The sequence below is a fragment of the Heloderma suspectum genome, chromosome 6 (assembly GCF_057233095.1).
Source record: "Heloderma suspectum isolate Gila_16-S chromosome 6, 16-S_ref, whole genome shotgun sequence".
Lineage (NCBI taxonomy): Eukaryota > Metazoa > Chordata > Lepidosauria > Squamata > Helodermatidae > Heloderma > Heloderma suspectum.
Genome location: NC_139463.1, coordinates 95497033 through 95509889, shown reverse-complemented (window position 1 = coordinate 95509889; position 12857 = coordinate 95497033). Strand labels below are relative to the sequence as shown.

General features: G+C 48.5%; 1 protein-coding gene across 1 annotated transcript; it reads right to left on the bottom strand.

Annotated features, from left to right (window-relative positions):
• Nucleotides 1-256: 256 nt before the first annotated feature.
• Nucleotides 257-11151, bottom strand: LOC146341912 (serine protease 27-like). The gene is made up of 6 exons (XM_084807752.1): nucleotides 11031-11151; nucleotides 10188-10208; nucleotides 9743-9905; nucleotides 5432-5709; nucleotides 3058-3227; nucleotides 257-511 (listed from the first exon to the last, which is right to left on the bottom strand). The coding sequence occupies exons 1-6, from the start codon at nucleotides 11149-11151 to the stop codon at nucleotides 257-259; spliced, it is 1008 nt and encodes a 335-aa protein (XP_084663878.1).
• Between the last annotated feature and the right edge of the window lie 1706 nt (nucleotides 11152-12857).

The following is a 12857-nucleotide window of genomic DNA, read 5'->3' as shown; positions in this document are numbered from 1 at the left end:
TGCCACGCCACTTGGGCCTTCAGTGACAATGATGGATCTAGGAGTACCCCCAGACTATGAACTTGATCTTTCAGAGGGAGCGCAACCCCATCCAGAACAGGCAATGAGCCTGTCTCCCAGATGTGGGAACCACTCACCCACAGGGCTTCCATCCTGCTGGCATTCAGCTTCAGTTTATTGGCCCTCATCCAGCCCATTACTGGGCTGGGTGAGGGCCTGCCCCCCACCCCCTCTACAATACAGGGATAATAATATTTTATAGCAAGGTCAATGTGAGAGACACCAGGAGGAGTGTCAGAGCAGGGGCATTGTGCAATCCATCATTCCCACCATTTCTGCACATGACAAAGTTCATGTTGGGTATATACTGGTAGATCCAATCAGCATAGAAAGGCACCGAGGAATAGACACCAGGGAGGTTTGGTCTGGCACAGCTTATCCCCCAACTCACAACGCCAGCCAAGTTCCAGCGTCCATCACATTTGCAAACCAAAGGTCCTCCGGAGTCTCCCTGTGGAGAGAGATGGCAGTCAGCATATGACCATGGGAAACCTTCTGAGACCATATTTGGAAGACTGATAAGATGAGGAAATTGGAAGCTGGAATAAGGTTCAAATCTTATCTCAGTCATGCAGTTACTAGGTGACCTCAGTTTTACTCCTGGCCCACCCCCTCTACCACACAGGGATAATAATATTGCTGAACATCCTTACTGTAATGTAAGGATAACTGAGAAAATAACTGCAGGGGGTCATATCCCCCCCCCCCGAAAATAGAAGTCATTCATATATGTGTGTGTGTGTATGTGTGCGTATATAGATAGATAGATAGATAGATAGATAGATAGATAGATAGTTTTGGACTTAAAGCTCCCATCAGCCCAGCCAGCATGGTGAATGGAGAGGGATGATGGAAACTGTAATCCAAAACATAGGGAGAATGCCAGGTTTTGGGAAGACTGGATTACATTCATTGACTATAAAAAGTTTTCCCTAAATTTTAATTAAAGAATAAAAACAAAAACAAGTACGCAAATGAAAAAAATGCACACACCTGTACATGGGAATGCTGTCTTAAAAAAGGAATTCCCTCCTCCATGGGACAGAAGGCAGAATGCAATTAGGCAATGCTTGCTGTCTCATACATGTAGGGATGGGGGATAAATCCTCCATGGACCCCAGTGAGGCCGGATTCAAAAGAATCCGGCCCCCTGAGTCCATGGAGGATCAGAAGACTTACCTCTGCCTCCTGGAGGAATCCTCACCAGTCAGATCCTCCCTGCCACCCGGCTTCTGAGCGCCAGTGATACAGCTGCCATTGCCATATTGCTGGCTGGGTGGATTGACTGCGGATGCAAATGGCGTCCATTATGCCATTTGCAGCTGTAAAGGTCTTAGTTTAAGCTAAATGCAGCCGTAAATGCCATTTGCATCCTCAGTCAATCCGCCCAGCCAGCGATATGGCAATCAATGGTGGCCGTATCACTGGCACTCCTGAGCCAGTCGGCGGCTCCGTGGAATCGCTGCGGAGCAGAGCCGGCCGGCTAGGATTCCGGGGACGGAGGAACGGATCACCCCCCCCTGCAGACACCCCCCCGGACCCAGAGGTAAGTGTTCCGCCCATCCCTACATACATGTGTGTCGTCTTAAAACAGATTATGTTTTAAGTCTGTGATTTGTCTCCTACATGAATGTATCCAGGTTATACCTATTATTTCATCTGTCCTATGGATGTCTACTTAGAATTAATCCATTAAGTTCTATGGGTCTTACTCCCAATAAATGGGAATAAGACTGCAGCCTTGGTCAACTAAGGTTTAATTGGATGACAGCCTTAAGAGTTTGCTGTCATTATTTGTGTCCCCTTTGAAAACTGGAGGTGGAAGATGGCATCATGGCTTGGGAGATGCTCCCATCTAGCTAGACAGAGGTCATGAAGAAACAGTTGAGGGTTCTGATTTGTTCTCATGTTCAGTTTCAGTTCAACAAATCTATAATGTAGCTTAATGCCTGGTCTCTTAAGGAAAGTGAGGAGGCCTGAACAGGTTCTCCTTCTCTCAAACTACATTTGACAACTATTGGTTCTTGAGACTAAAAGCATATCTGGGAGAGGGAGTTGTAGCCCTGTGGCCCAGGGGTGTTGAACTTCCTTCAGCTGAAAGACTGAATTCCGTTTTGGAGAAGCTGTTGGGGGCTGCATTCTAGGGGTGGGCATGTGGGGGGAGTGGGAGTGGGAGGCTAGAGGGTCCATTGGCAGCACTATGCTGAGGGCCCATTGGAATATGCTGATGGCCCTGGCTTTTACTGCTATTGGCTAAACCTTAGGAGAAGTATTTTAATCTTCTAGAATGGGGGGGGGGAGGGCTGCACAAAAGCTGGGAAAGCACCGTGTCAGGAAAAAGAGGGTGGGGCTATCTAGGAAGCCCTGGAGGGCCAGAATGGGACCCCAGGAGGGCCAGACTTAGCCCTTGGGCCTGAGGTCCAATGCTATTGAGCCCCAGCTCCCATCATCCCTGACCATTGGCCATACTGGCTGGGGCTGACAGAAGGTGGAGGGCCACAGGTTCCCCATCCTTGCTGCAGAGCCTGTCCTGCCAGGTTCCAAGGGTTGCCCCTGTCCACCTGAGACAATAGGCTTCTCCACACGGAGCTTTTATTTTGCTATTGAGATTGGTCACTCACAGAAGTTTGCAGATCCTTTTGATGACATTGTCAACCTCCAGGGCATCTCCTGCACTAAATGACCATTATTCCATTTTTTAAAAGATCAGAGATAATGAACTATCAAATGAGTTCTGCTTGAGTTCCCTCGTAAAAAAAGGAAAAGCCACAATAAGAGGGGCTAGGCCACAGCGCCATCTAGCAGCTGTATAATGAAACATATCGAAGACTCAGATAAGGGGGAAAAGGGCTTGGGGGAAGGAAGCACGTGTAAAGGGAGTCGGTGGTGATCATGCATTTAAAATGGAAGCAGAAAACCCCATTTTAAATGTGGGATTTCAGGCTGGTGTAGAGATGCTCAACAGCTCTACGAGGAGCAAGTTATAGGGCAGCCTACCTGGCAGGAATCTTTGCCACCTTCCAGGTCACCAGCGCAGATCATATCAGGCTTGACAGGATTGTGCTCCACATCTTTGATTCTGGCCATGTTAAAGAGAGAGTTGCATTTGCCTCGGTCTATCAGGGGCACCTTCAATTCCTGTAGGGTTTGTGGGGGTGCCAGAGGAACTGTAAAGGGAGGAAAATGTAGCATTTATGGGATGCAGAGCAGAAGACGTAGGCTGTATTCACACATTCATAATTTTAGTGCTGATCCCACTGGAGAACTCAGCACACTGTGGGCCCATGTTCCATCTTCTCTCCTGTATTGCATTCGGGGGAAACAAATTCTTTTGGTTTTCAGCAGGAGCCAGAGTCACATAATATTGATTGGCTAGCTGATATCACACTCAATCACACTCCCCGCCCACCCCCGAGCCAGGCTGTGCAGCTTGCTGATTGGCATACCTTTGCATGAGTCACACAGCCACCCCCACCCTTTCTTAGAGCAACTTTGAACGTGCAAAAAGAGGTGTAACGTAACTTTAAATAAAGAAATAACAATGAAGTGCTGAACAAATTTGTGGTGCCTCGACATATTTATATATTAGCAAGCAATTTCTCAGCCGCAGAAAGCAAACAAGAGTCAGTCTCCAGGTTTCAGGTGGCCACACGATGTCAGCGGGGAGGGACTTCTGACCGTCAATGGGTGGAGGCAACCTAACAGGAAGGGAAGTGGGGGCAGCAGTTCGGAGGCAGTGGTAATCAAAGCAGAAGCCACAGCCACAGAATGAGGCTGCCTTTACGCTAAAGAACCCCCCCGCAGTCCTCCCATTCTGGAGCCTTTCCGTGTTTGCAGCGGGCTCCCAAACAGCGACCATGTGATTGCTGAGAGGGGAAGCTTTTAATTTTCAAGGTTCCATAGGACACAATGAAACAGCACCATCTAGTGGCTGTTTTAATAGCGTAACAATCCGACTTTAAAAATGGTTCATTCGTTCCGGATCTTTTTGGAGTGAAATAACCAGGAAATACCCTTAGATGTGCCCTGGAGGTTCACGATGTCATGAAAAGGACCCGCAAACGTCCATAACTGAGCAATCTCAAGAACAGGATAAAAGCTCTGTGTGAAGGAGCCCTGAGCCCAGCCCGTGTGTTTCCACTGTGAGCCAATGTGCAAAGTGCCCCGAGCGGCACTTAAGAATATGCCCTCTATGTGAATGAGTGGGGTAGAAGCTGAGAGTGGGTAAGCAAACATGGGAGAAGGATCCTTTTCCTTCCACACTCTCCAGGTTTGGGCAGGGGGTGGGTAAGATGCATCAGTAGGCCCCCCCCTTGCCACTGTCATTGCTGCTCATTTGCTTGCCCTCCCTGCCTGGGCCCAATCCACACCAACATCCAGAGAGAAAGCACAGGGGAAGGGGAGGATACCTCTCCATCCCTTCACTCTCGCCACTTGCTCACACACTCAGAAGGGGCAGGGGAACAGGATGGAGGAAGAAGAGCAACAGCTGGGCTTGGAGTCCCTGGGAGTACAGGGAATGCAGCCGTGTATCATGGGATGAGTGGAACTACCACTGTAATTCCACTCACAGCTGACCATGGAGAAGCAGTGCCTCAGAACTGCTGAAGAGCCCTGGAGCAAGAGTGTGGGCCTTGAGGGGCCCAATGATGCCAGCACCGGACCGGATACAGCTCTTGGCCAAGTGTTGGCTAAGACATTGTGTTGCACATAGGGAAGCCCAAATGGCTCCCTCCACCCCCACTGCTGTTAGGACCAATACTAGTCTTGCTGAGCCATTCAGAACCAATTTCTGCCTTCACCTGTCCCTTCCAAACAGTGCCACCTGAAGAAGGTTGCTTCACCCTATGGTATGGCAGAGCTGGCCCTGCTTCCATCAGAAGTCTCTGAGAAAACTTGCCACTCCCCCAATTTTTCCAGTTTCCCCCCATGTTTTCTGGGACTTCACATCTCTAGCTTAGGAGCCCTCCATCTGGAAACACCAGTGCAGTGACCTGCTGCAGAAGAGGTGGAGTTTTCCGTCCCTCCTTTGGCAGCCCCGAGTAGGATAGGCTAGTAACTTCTGTAGGCTTATTTACAAGGCTCCTCTATTGCCTTACTTTGTCTGATTTTACATGTAAACTCCTCAGGCAGGGACCTGTGGTGATGTCTCTCTTTAAAGCACCATACATATCGATGGTGAATTATGGGAGCTGTAGTCCAACACATCTGGAGGGCACTAGGTTGGGGAAGGCTGATTTAGAGTCTAAGGTCATTAGGACAGGCAGCTGTCCCTTCCCTCTTCCCCCTTACACTGAAAAGGACCATGTGCACTGATGGGTTGAAAGTCAACAGAGTCTGAGAGAGCACCACAAAGAACACTTTTCCTCACCTCCGGGTCGAGTCGCTCCCCATCCAGTGACCCAGCAACTTGCTTTCATAGAGAATTGCACAGAGGACTCTGGCAGGCAGGCGGGAAGGATGTAGTCCGTGAAATGCACAGGGGACGTCAGCTCCACTAAAGCGATATCCCCGGTGGAGCCGTACTTCCCACTGTAGTTAGGGTGGAGGATGATCCGTCGGATGCCAGATCTTACTGTTTCATTTGAAAGGTTAGAGAGCTGATAGGCACCCAGCTGCGCCCCAGTTAGGTGAGTTTGGTTAGTGGTCCTGTAAACGTAAATACAAAGCAAAATGCAACAGGAGATTGTCAAGCTGGGCTTAAGGTTGCTGCGAGATATGAGAGACTGTATACTACGGTTAGGCAAGCTGGTATTCTCCAGATGCTTTGGATTACAACTCCTATGAGCCACATACAGCATGGCCAGTGGTCAGGGATTATGGAAGTTTTAGTCCAAAACATCTGGTGGACACTAGGTTGCTGGCCCTTGCCTTATCCTGTCTTGCCTGAAATAGTCAGTCACAGATCTCGCAGATAATCTTGGTTTTATGGGATTTTAGTACCGATGCCTTTAAAATTCACCCAAACTCAAAATTTGCAGATTCTCTTAAAACGAAAAGAAAAGGAAGCATCCCTCAAGTGTCAATATTCAGTGTCAAAATGAGAAAGCATTCAGAATTTGAAATTTTGATGTATTTCATGTCACCTCTAGATCTATTATCATCGACATCATCACCCGTTTGATTTTGAACTTGTAACTTGATCACAGGTAGGAATTTAATCCACAAAACATGACCCAGTTCTGTCCAAAAGAGGAAATTGCAGGGAGGTAAGGCATTAAGAGTGCAATCCTATGTATTTTTAGACAGAAAAAAAAGTCCTACAACTCCCAGCATGGCTGGCTGGGGCATGCTGGGAGTTGTAGGCCTTTTTTCTGTGTATGCACAGGATTAAACCCTAAACAGCTTTTTCTCCACTGCTATTAGCAGTGGAGAAACAGCAATCTGGATCAGGACTGCTGGAGGAGGAGAACTTGTTTTAAATTCCCCCCTAGTAATCTGGCCTGCAGGGATTGCTGGGAGGGGAGGGGCTTTACCTCCCCCCCGCCCCAAGTGATCTGATCTCTGCAGCACAGCTAGTGGCTGATCCACTGGGCTACAGGAAATAGGGAGTGGGGCTCCCTAGGACTCTGTGGTCTGCACAGATAATAGCCAAGAGTGTTGGCCACTGTTTGCCTAAATGTGTCCTATATGAATACCACACCCTACAGTTGCTTTGCAGCCTAAGGACTAGACCACTTAGGAGAGCCTCTTGGCTGTTCTTCAGTATATATCCAACTCACTGCAAGGCAGCACGAGCCTCAAACTGAGATGCCTTGGCTTCTTTACTACCACGGGGGAGCTTCTGCCCTTTTCCCTGTTACATTTTGGTACCCCCACCTTCAACAGGTGGTTAGAGGGTGGACTGACAGGAGATACCAACACGGTATAGGGATGTACGAAAGTTCCGCCACGGATCTCGGGGAGGCTGAATGCCAGCGCATTCAGCCCCCCAAAATCGGCACTGGAACGGCCCCCTCCCCCCCCCGGGATGGGACTTACCTTAGGCGGATCTTCCTGGCGGCGGCGGCTGTGGTGGCGGCTGTGGTGGTGGCTCAGCGGCGGCAGCTGCAGTGGCCGGTCTTCTGACCAGCTGCCGCCACCACCATTTCCAGGTAAAACAAAAACAAAAACAAAAAAAGTGATAGGCTACGTAAAGATTTACGTAGCCTATCATGGCTAGATTTAAAAAAAACACTGTGATAGGCTACGTAAATGTTTACATAGCCTATCATGGCTGATTAAAAAACAAACAAACAAAAAACGTGCATATGCAAATGGCGGCGCCCATGGGCGCCGCCATTTGCGTTCCTTATTTTCGCACGTCTTAGTCTACGTAAACGTTTACGTAGACTAAGACAGCAAAAATAAGGGGAATGCAAATAGCGGAGAAGCTACGCTATTTGCGTTCCCTTTATTTTCGCCATCTTAGTCTACGTAAATGTTTACGTAGACTAAGACGTGCCAAAATAAGGAATGCAAATGGCGGCGCCCATGGGCGCCGCCATTTGCGTACGCGCGTTTTTGTTCTTTTAAATCAGCCGTGATAGGCTACATAAACATTTACGTAGCCTATCATGGCTGACTGCAGGGATGCAAACGGCGGCGGCGATGGCCGCCGCCATTTGCGCCCCTGCTAGCCAGCGGCCGGATGTCCGACTGCTGGCGGAGCCGGCCAGCGGCTCTGCAGAATCCCTGTGGAGCGGAGCCAGCTGGCCAGGATTCCGGGGGGGAGGAACGGAACGCCTCCCCCCCAACATCAGCATAATCCGCGGAAAGGTAAGTACCTTTCGTACATCCCTAACACTGTATTGGTCACAAGAGTGCAATGGTACTCCACCCGTTCCTGTGAAGCTGCTGAGCTGGGCCTGGTTCCTCAGTTTGAACAACTTACTGCTTAGGCACACTCTAACACCACTGGCTGGCCAACTTGACCATCAGCTTGCCTCATGGCCTGAAACTCCCTTGCCCTGTGTCTACTTGCCTGCCACTTGCTTCTTCTGAGGTGGCCACTTACCCATCACCCCGAAAAAAGGAAATGCATCACCCGAAAGGTCGGGGGGCACACAAAAGATTGTACTGCTCTGCATAACATTTGCATATGCTAATTATAGGCTTAGATGCAAATGTAGAAACAATAACTCTAATTAGAGATACAATACATCCCACCATAGTGACGAAGACTGGCCAGGTGACCCATGTGCCTGCTCAGTCTTCTGTCCAGGTGCTAACTGCGGATGGGCAACTTCCAGGACCCTGCTTCTTCCTTCTTGTGATTCTTTGCCCTTAAACTGGACTTGGACTGGACAGCCCCTCAAACAGAGGGTGCTTTCAACTAGAGGACTGTCCTCTGATAGTTTATTTTATTTATTGATTGACTGATTTTCACCCGGCCACTCTGGGCAATGTACAACAACACAATTTAAAGCAGTAAAATTACACATTAAAACATAGTCTAAAAATACCCTAACCCACCCCAAATGCCTGCCTGAACAACCAAGTTTTCAATGCGTGGTGGAAGCTCATTAAAGAGAGGGCATGGTGGAGTTCCCTAGGGAGGGAGTTCCACAGAGTGGGGGCCACCACAGAGAAGGCCTTCTCCCTCATCCTCACCAGCCTAGCTCTCCTGGCTGATGGGACAGAGAAGGCCATCCAAAGCTGATCTTATTCTTCAAATGAGGACTGTCCTCTGTCAAGTAGGACAACTGACCACCCTACCTTCTTCTCACTTCAATCTTTATTGCTGTGCCTCTCTGTGCTTTGCTAAGACTAAGGCATGGGGTGGCTGACGGTTAGGCATAGAACATCAGCTTGATCTTGCAACTGCCTCTGGGGTAAAACTAGGGATGTACGAAAGTCACTTACCTGTTCGCAGATTATGTTGATGGGGGGGGCGTTCCGCCCCTCCCCCCGGAATCCTCACTGGGGGGGAGGCGCTCCGTTCCTCCCCCCCAGAATTCTCCGAGGCCAGCTGTGCTCCGCGGCAGCTCCGCGGAGCAGCCGGCCAGGCCCGGCCAGGCCAGAGCCGTCCGCAGCTGGATTTCCAGCTGCGTAGGGCTCTGGGTAACCCCCCCCCAAAAGGGTATGCAAATGGTGCTGCCATTTGCGTTCCTTATTTTTGCCCTCTTAATCTACGTAAATATTTACATAGGCTAAAACGGGGAATCAAAAAGGGACGCAAATAGCGCCCACTACGCTATTTGCGTTCCCCTTGATTTTCGCCGTCATAGTCTATGTAAATATTTACGTAGATTAAGAGGGCAAAAATAAGGAACGCAAATGGCGGCGGCCGTAGCCACTGCCATTTGCGTACGCGGGTTTTTTTTTTTTTAACCCACCCAGCTATGATAGGCTACGTAAAGATTTACGTAGCCTATCACGTCGTGTTTTTTTTTTACCTGGTCATTATAGGCTACGTAAATCTTTTCGTAGCCTATCACGTCTTTCTTTTTCTTTCTTTTTTTTTCTTTTACAAGAGTGGAAATGGTGGCGGTGGCAGCCGGTTGGAAGATCCGCCTCAGGTGAGTCTCATCCTGGGGGGGATCCGCGGGGTGGGTGGGGGGGTGGCAGGCCATTCCGCCACGGAGTTCGGGGGGGCCGAATGCACTGGCATTCGGCCTCACCGTGATCCGTGGCGGAATTCTCTGCCATCACTAGGTAAAACTTCATAATGGCTTCACAGCCACACATGGCAGATACTTACCGAGGGAAACAGTGAGCTGCTGACAGCACCCACTGCTCAGCTATGAGGGTGCCTCCACAAAAATGACGGCCAGCTAGTAAAATGCTGACTTGCCAGGGCCACCATCCATCAGAGGCTGGTTGGCCCCCAACAATTCGCAGCGTGTTTACTGACTTCCCACAAACTGCGGAGGAAGGAGAGGAAAGAAGGGATTTGTAGTGATGGCTTGCAAGAATCACAATACGGATATTCTTAGCAGGACAAGTAGCACTGGAGCACATCAGGCAACAAAATGTCTCAATTAGCATCAATTTGTGAATGTTTATGTCTGAATGTTTAAAAGAAAAACATTTTTGCAGTGATTGATCCCCCAAGATTCTTATGTTCTTAGGCTTATGAGACTCCACTTTAGTTTATCTCCCCTGGGAAATGCCTGTGCAGAAATGGTCATCGGAGGACATCCTACCTGTTTCTGAGCAAGCAGCACCTGCAGAAAACAAAAAAAGAGCAGACGTAAGAGGCATTGGAGAAGAAATGTGCAAAGCTAGGACTGTATGTAGGGACACAAGGCAGTAGAGCCCCCAGTTTGTAAGCTGTTCCCGATGTACTGAAAAATCAGTACCTCTGAGAATTGTGCTGTGTGTGTATTCTTAGCCAAACAGTTAGGGTTTATTTTGAATCAGGACTCATTAGGGCTTTAGCCCTGGGACCTGCTTTTTAATGATAGGGCTCTCTCCTGGAAAAAGATGGAATAGTTGCACAATGCCCTCTGTCTGGAAGCACCCTTTATCTATTGAGCCCAATGTTCTCCTAATGCTCCCCAAAACAGCCTACCCACACATTTAGGATTAGGGGAAAGGGATTCTGCAGGGGAGAATATGTGACTCTCCAGATGCCCTTCCTACCTTTACTTTTAGAAATTAAGCTCTGGAATATGGGTTGAAGGAAGAGGCCTCTTGTTCACATTCACTGCACAAACCTTGGACTTACTGCTTCTCTCACACCCCCATTTTTACTCCTCTGAAAGGGGTGGGAAAATTAGGAGGCTGATTCCCACATCCGTAAATGACCCTGCCTGCAATGAATTTGGTTTCAGAAGAATGGCGGGCGGTCAGATGAGAATTTACTCAGAGATATGCAGTATTTAATGCAGTGTTTTGATAGCACAAGTACACTGATTTGCTAGAGAGTTGACAATTGTCGTGATTTAGAGTTGGTTCTCATAGCTGTATTCACAAGCAGTGAAATGACTTTTTGCTGCTAACAGAAGCTAAAACATTGCACAGTAGTCGCTCTTCACACTGTGTACCTTCTAACTGATAAGGGATGCTTCTCTCAGTACTGTGAGGAACATATTTTTCTGCCAAGGCCTTGGTAAACATTTGGGGGCGAGCAATGTGAGTGCGCTTCCTGATCAAGCGCACCCACATCGCAAGAATGATCATGTTTTTGTATGCTCGAAAATGCACATTTTTGTGAATGCACATAGTCTCGTGCAAAATGCACATTTTTGTGAAGGCGTACATTAGCGTGTGTGTGAAAATGTGCATTTTTGGGGGAAAATATGCATTTTTGAGCATACACAAATACATTCGTAAAACACGCATTTTCGTATACGTGAATATGCGCATTTGCAAAAAAGGTTCATTTTCATGTGTGCGCAAATATGTGCATTTTTGCAATCGCCTTTTTATTTCCCCAAAAATGTTGCCTGCCAAGCTCAATGAGGCCACTGGGGTGAGTGCAGGCCATTCGGCGAGTGCGAGCAGGGGCCGAGCAGGGGCAGGGGCTTGGTGAGCAGGGCTTGGCGGTGCGGGCAGGAGCAGGTCTGCCAGATTCCCGGACTGAATTGGGAGCCCGTGCCATCCCTATAAGGGACGTGTAAGCTTTCCTTTGCTTTCTCTGCATCCATTTTCCATCAATAAATCATTCTTTCACACAAGTGGACTTGAGTCACGTTGGTATCCTCAAATCTGTTTAGTGTGTGGGCCCTGGCCAGGCCCCAGTTTAAGGCAGGCCCCCCATTTTCTTCCCACACCCTCAGTCACCTTGTAGCACAGTGAGCTGCAGCAGCCAGAGAACCAGAGGAGAGAGCGTGTTAGGCATGACAGCCACTTCTAGGTATCCACTTCTTCCACGGAGTGATTCTGTTCCAGTCAGTTCCAGGCGACAGATGGTTTTACTTCAGTCTCAATGTCTTTTGGTATCTGGGCTGTAATGTAACATCAATGGCAAAAGGGTAGAAACCTGGAACTCTGAATCCAATAGAGAACCTTTTTTTTTTTCTGTCAAGGGCGGTTTCCCCTGGGGCAATCACTCAAGGTCCACATGCTGGTGGTGGTGAGCCAGAGCCAAAAGTGGGCAGAGTTTTGTTACAAAGCACCTCCAAAATTCCACTGTTTGGGGAAGAAATGATCTGTATCTGGAAGGAGACTGGGTTCTGAGGGGCTTGGAGAAGAGCAACATGACAAGTTTCATTAGGATATTCAGGCCCTGCACATCCCAAGGGAAACTGCCTGTGTGACCCCTTGCATTTCCTTAATTCCTCTGCATTAAACACTTGCACATTTCAGATCTTGCTTCAGGATGACAAAGCAGAAGCACCTGCCAAGACATATTTTATGGGTTTTTAGCCTTCCTGTTTAAGGCCAAGCCTACTTGGACTTTTTGTCACTTCAGTGAAGCCCCTTTGGTTAAGACGATCACCAAAATCTCCCAGGCTGTCACACCTGCATCTGGGACGTCCAGAAATATTTGCAAAAGGCCCACTACTCCACCCCACCACAGAGTGAAAGATAAAGAAAAGCCTTTTTATCCTTTCTTTTCTCTATGACTGACACATTGAAACCCATTTCCAACATCGGTGGGCCATCTTGAAGTGAGAACTTGTTTTGCTTTATTTTAATCACTGAATCCTGAGATTTAGGGGAGGATTCTTTCCACCCAGGAAGGACCCTCACACTTGCTGCTCAGAAGAGCAACTCCCCTGTCCTTCCCTCTCTGCCCCCTTCTTTTTCCAGAAGCATCTCAACGGGGCTTCCAAGAAGTCAGCACATAAGAAGAGGTAACACTTCTGTTTTCCTCCTAATGAACCCATGAGCTCTTTCCTCACTTTCCCCTAATATTCCACCCATCC

Excerpts from the sequence above, each read along its gene's own strand:
- LOC146341912 (XM_084807752.1), bottom strand. The coding sequence starts at position 11,151 with ATGTGGGTGCGCTTGATCAGGAAGCGCACTCACATTGCTCGCCCCCAA. Across the intron at positions 10,209-11,030 it reads CATCCCTTATCAGTTAGAAG|GTGCTGCTTGCTCAGAAACA; the intron begins GTACACAGTGTG and ends TGTTTTCTGCAG. Across the intron at positions 9,906-10,187 it reads TGCTGCTTGCTCAGAAACAG|TTTGTGGGAAGTCAGTAAAC; the intron begins GTAGGATGTCCT and ends CTTCCTCCGCAG.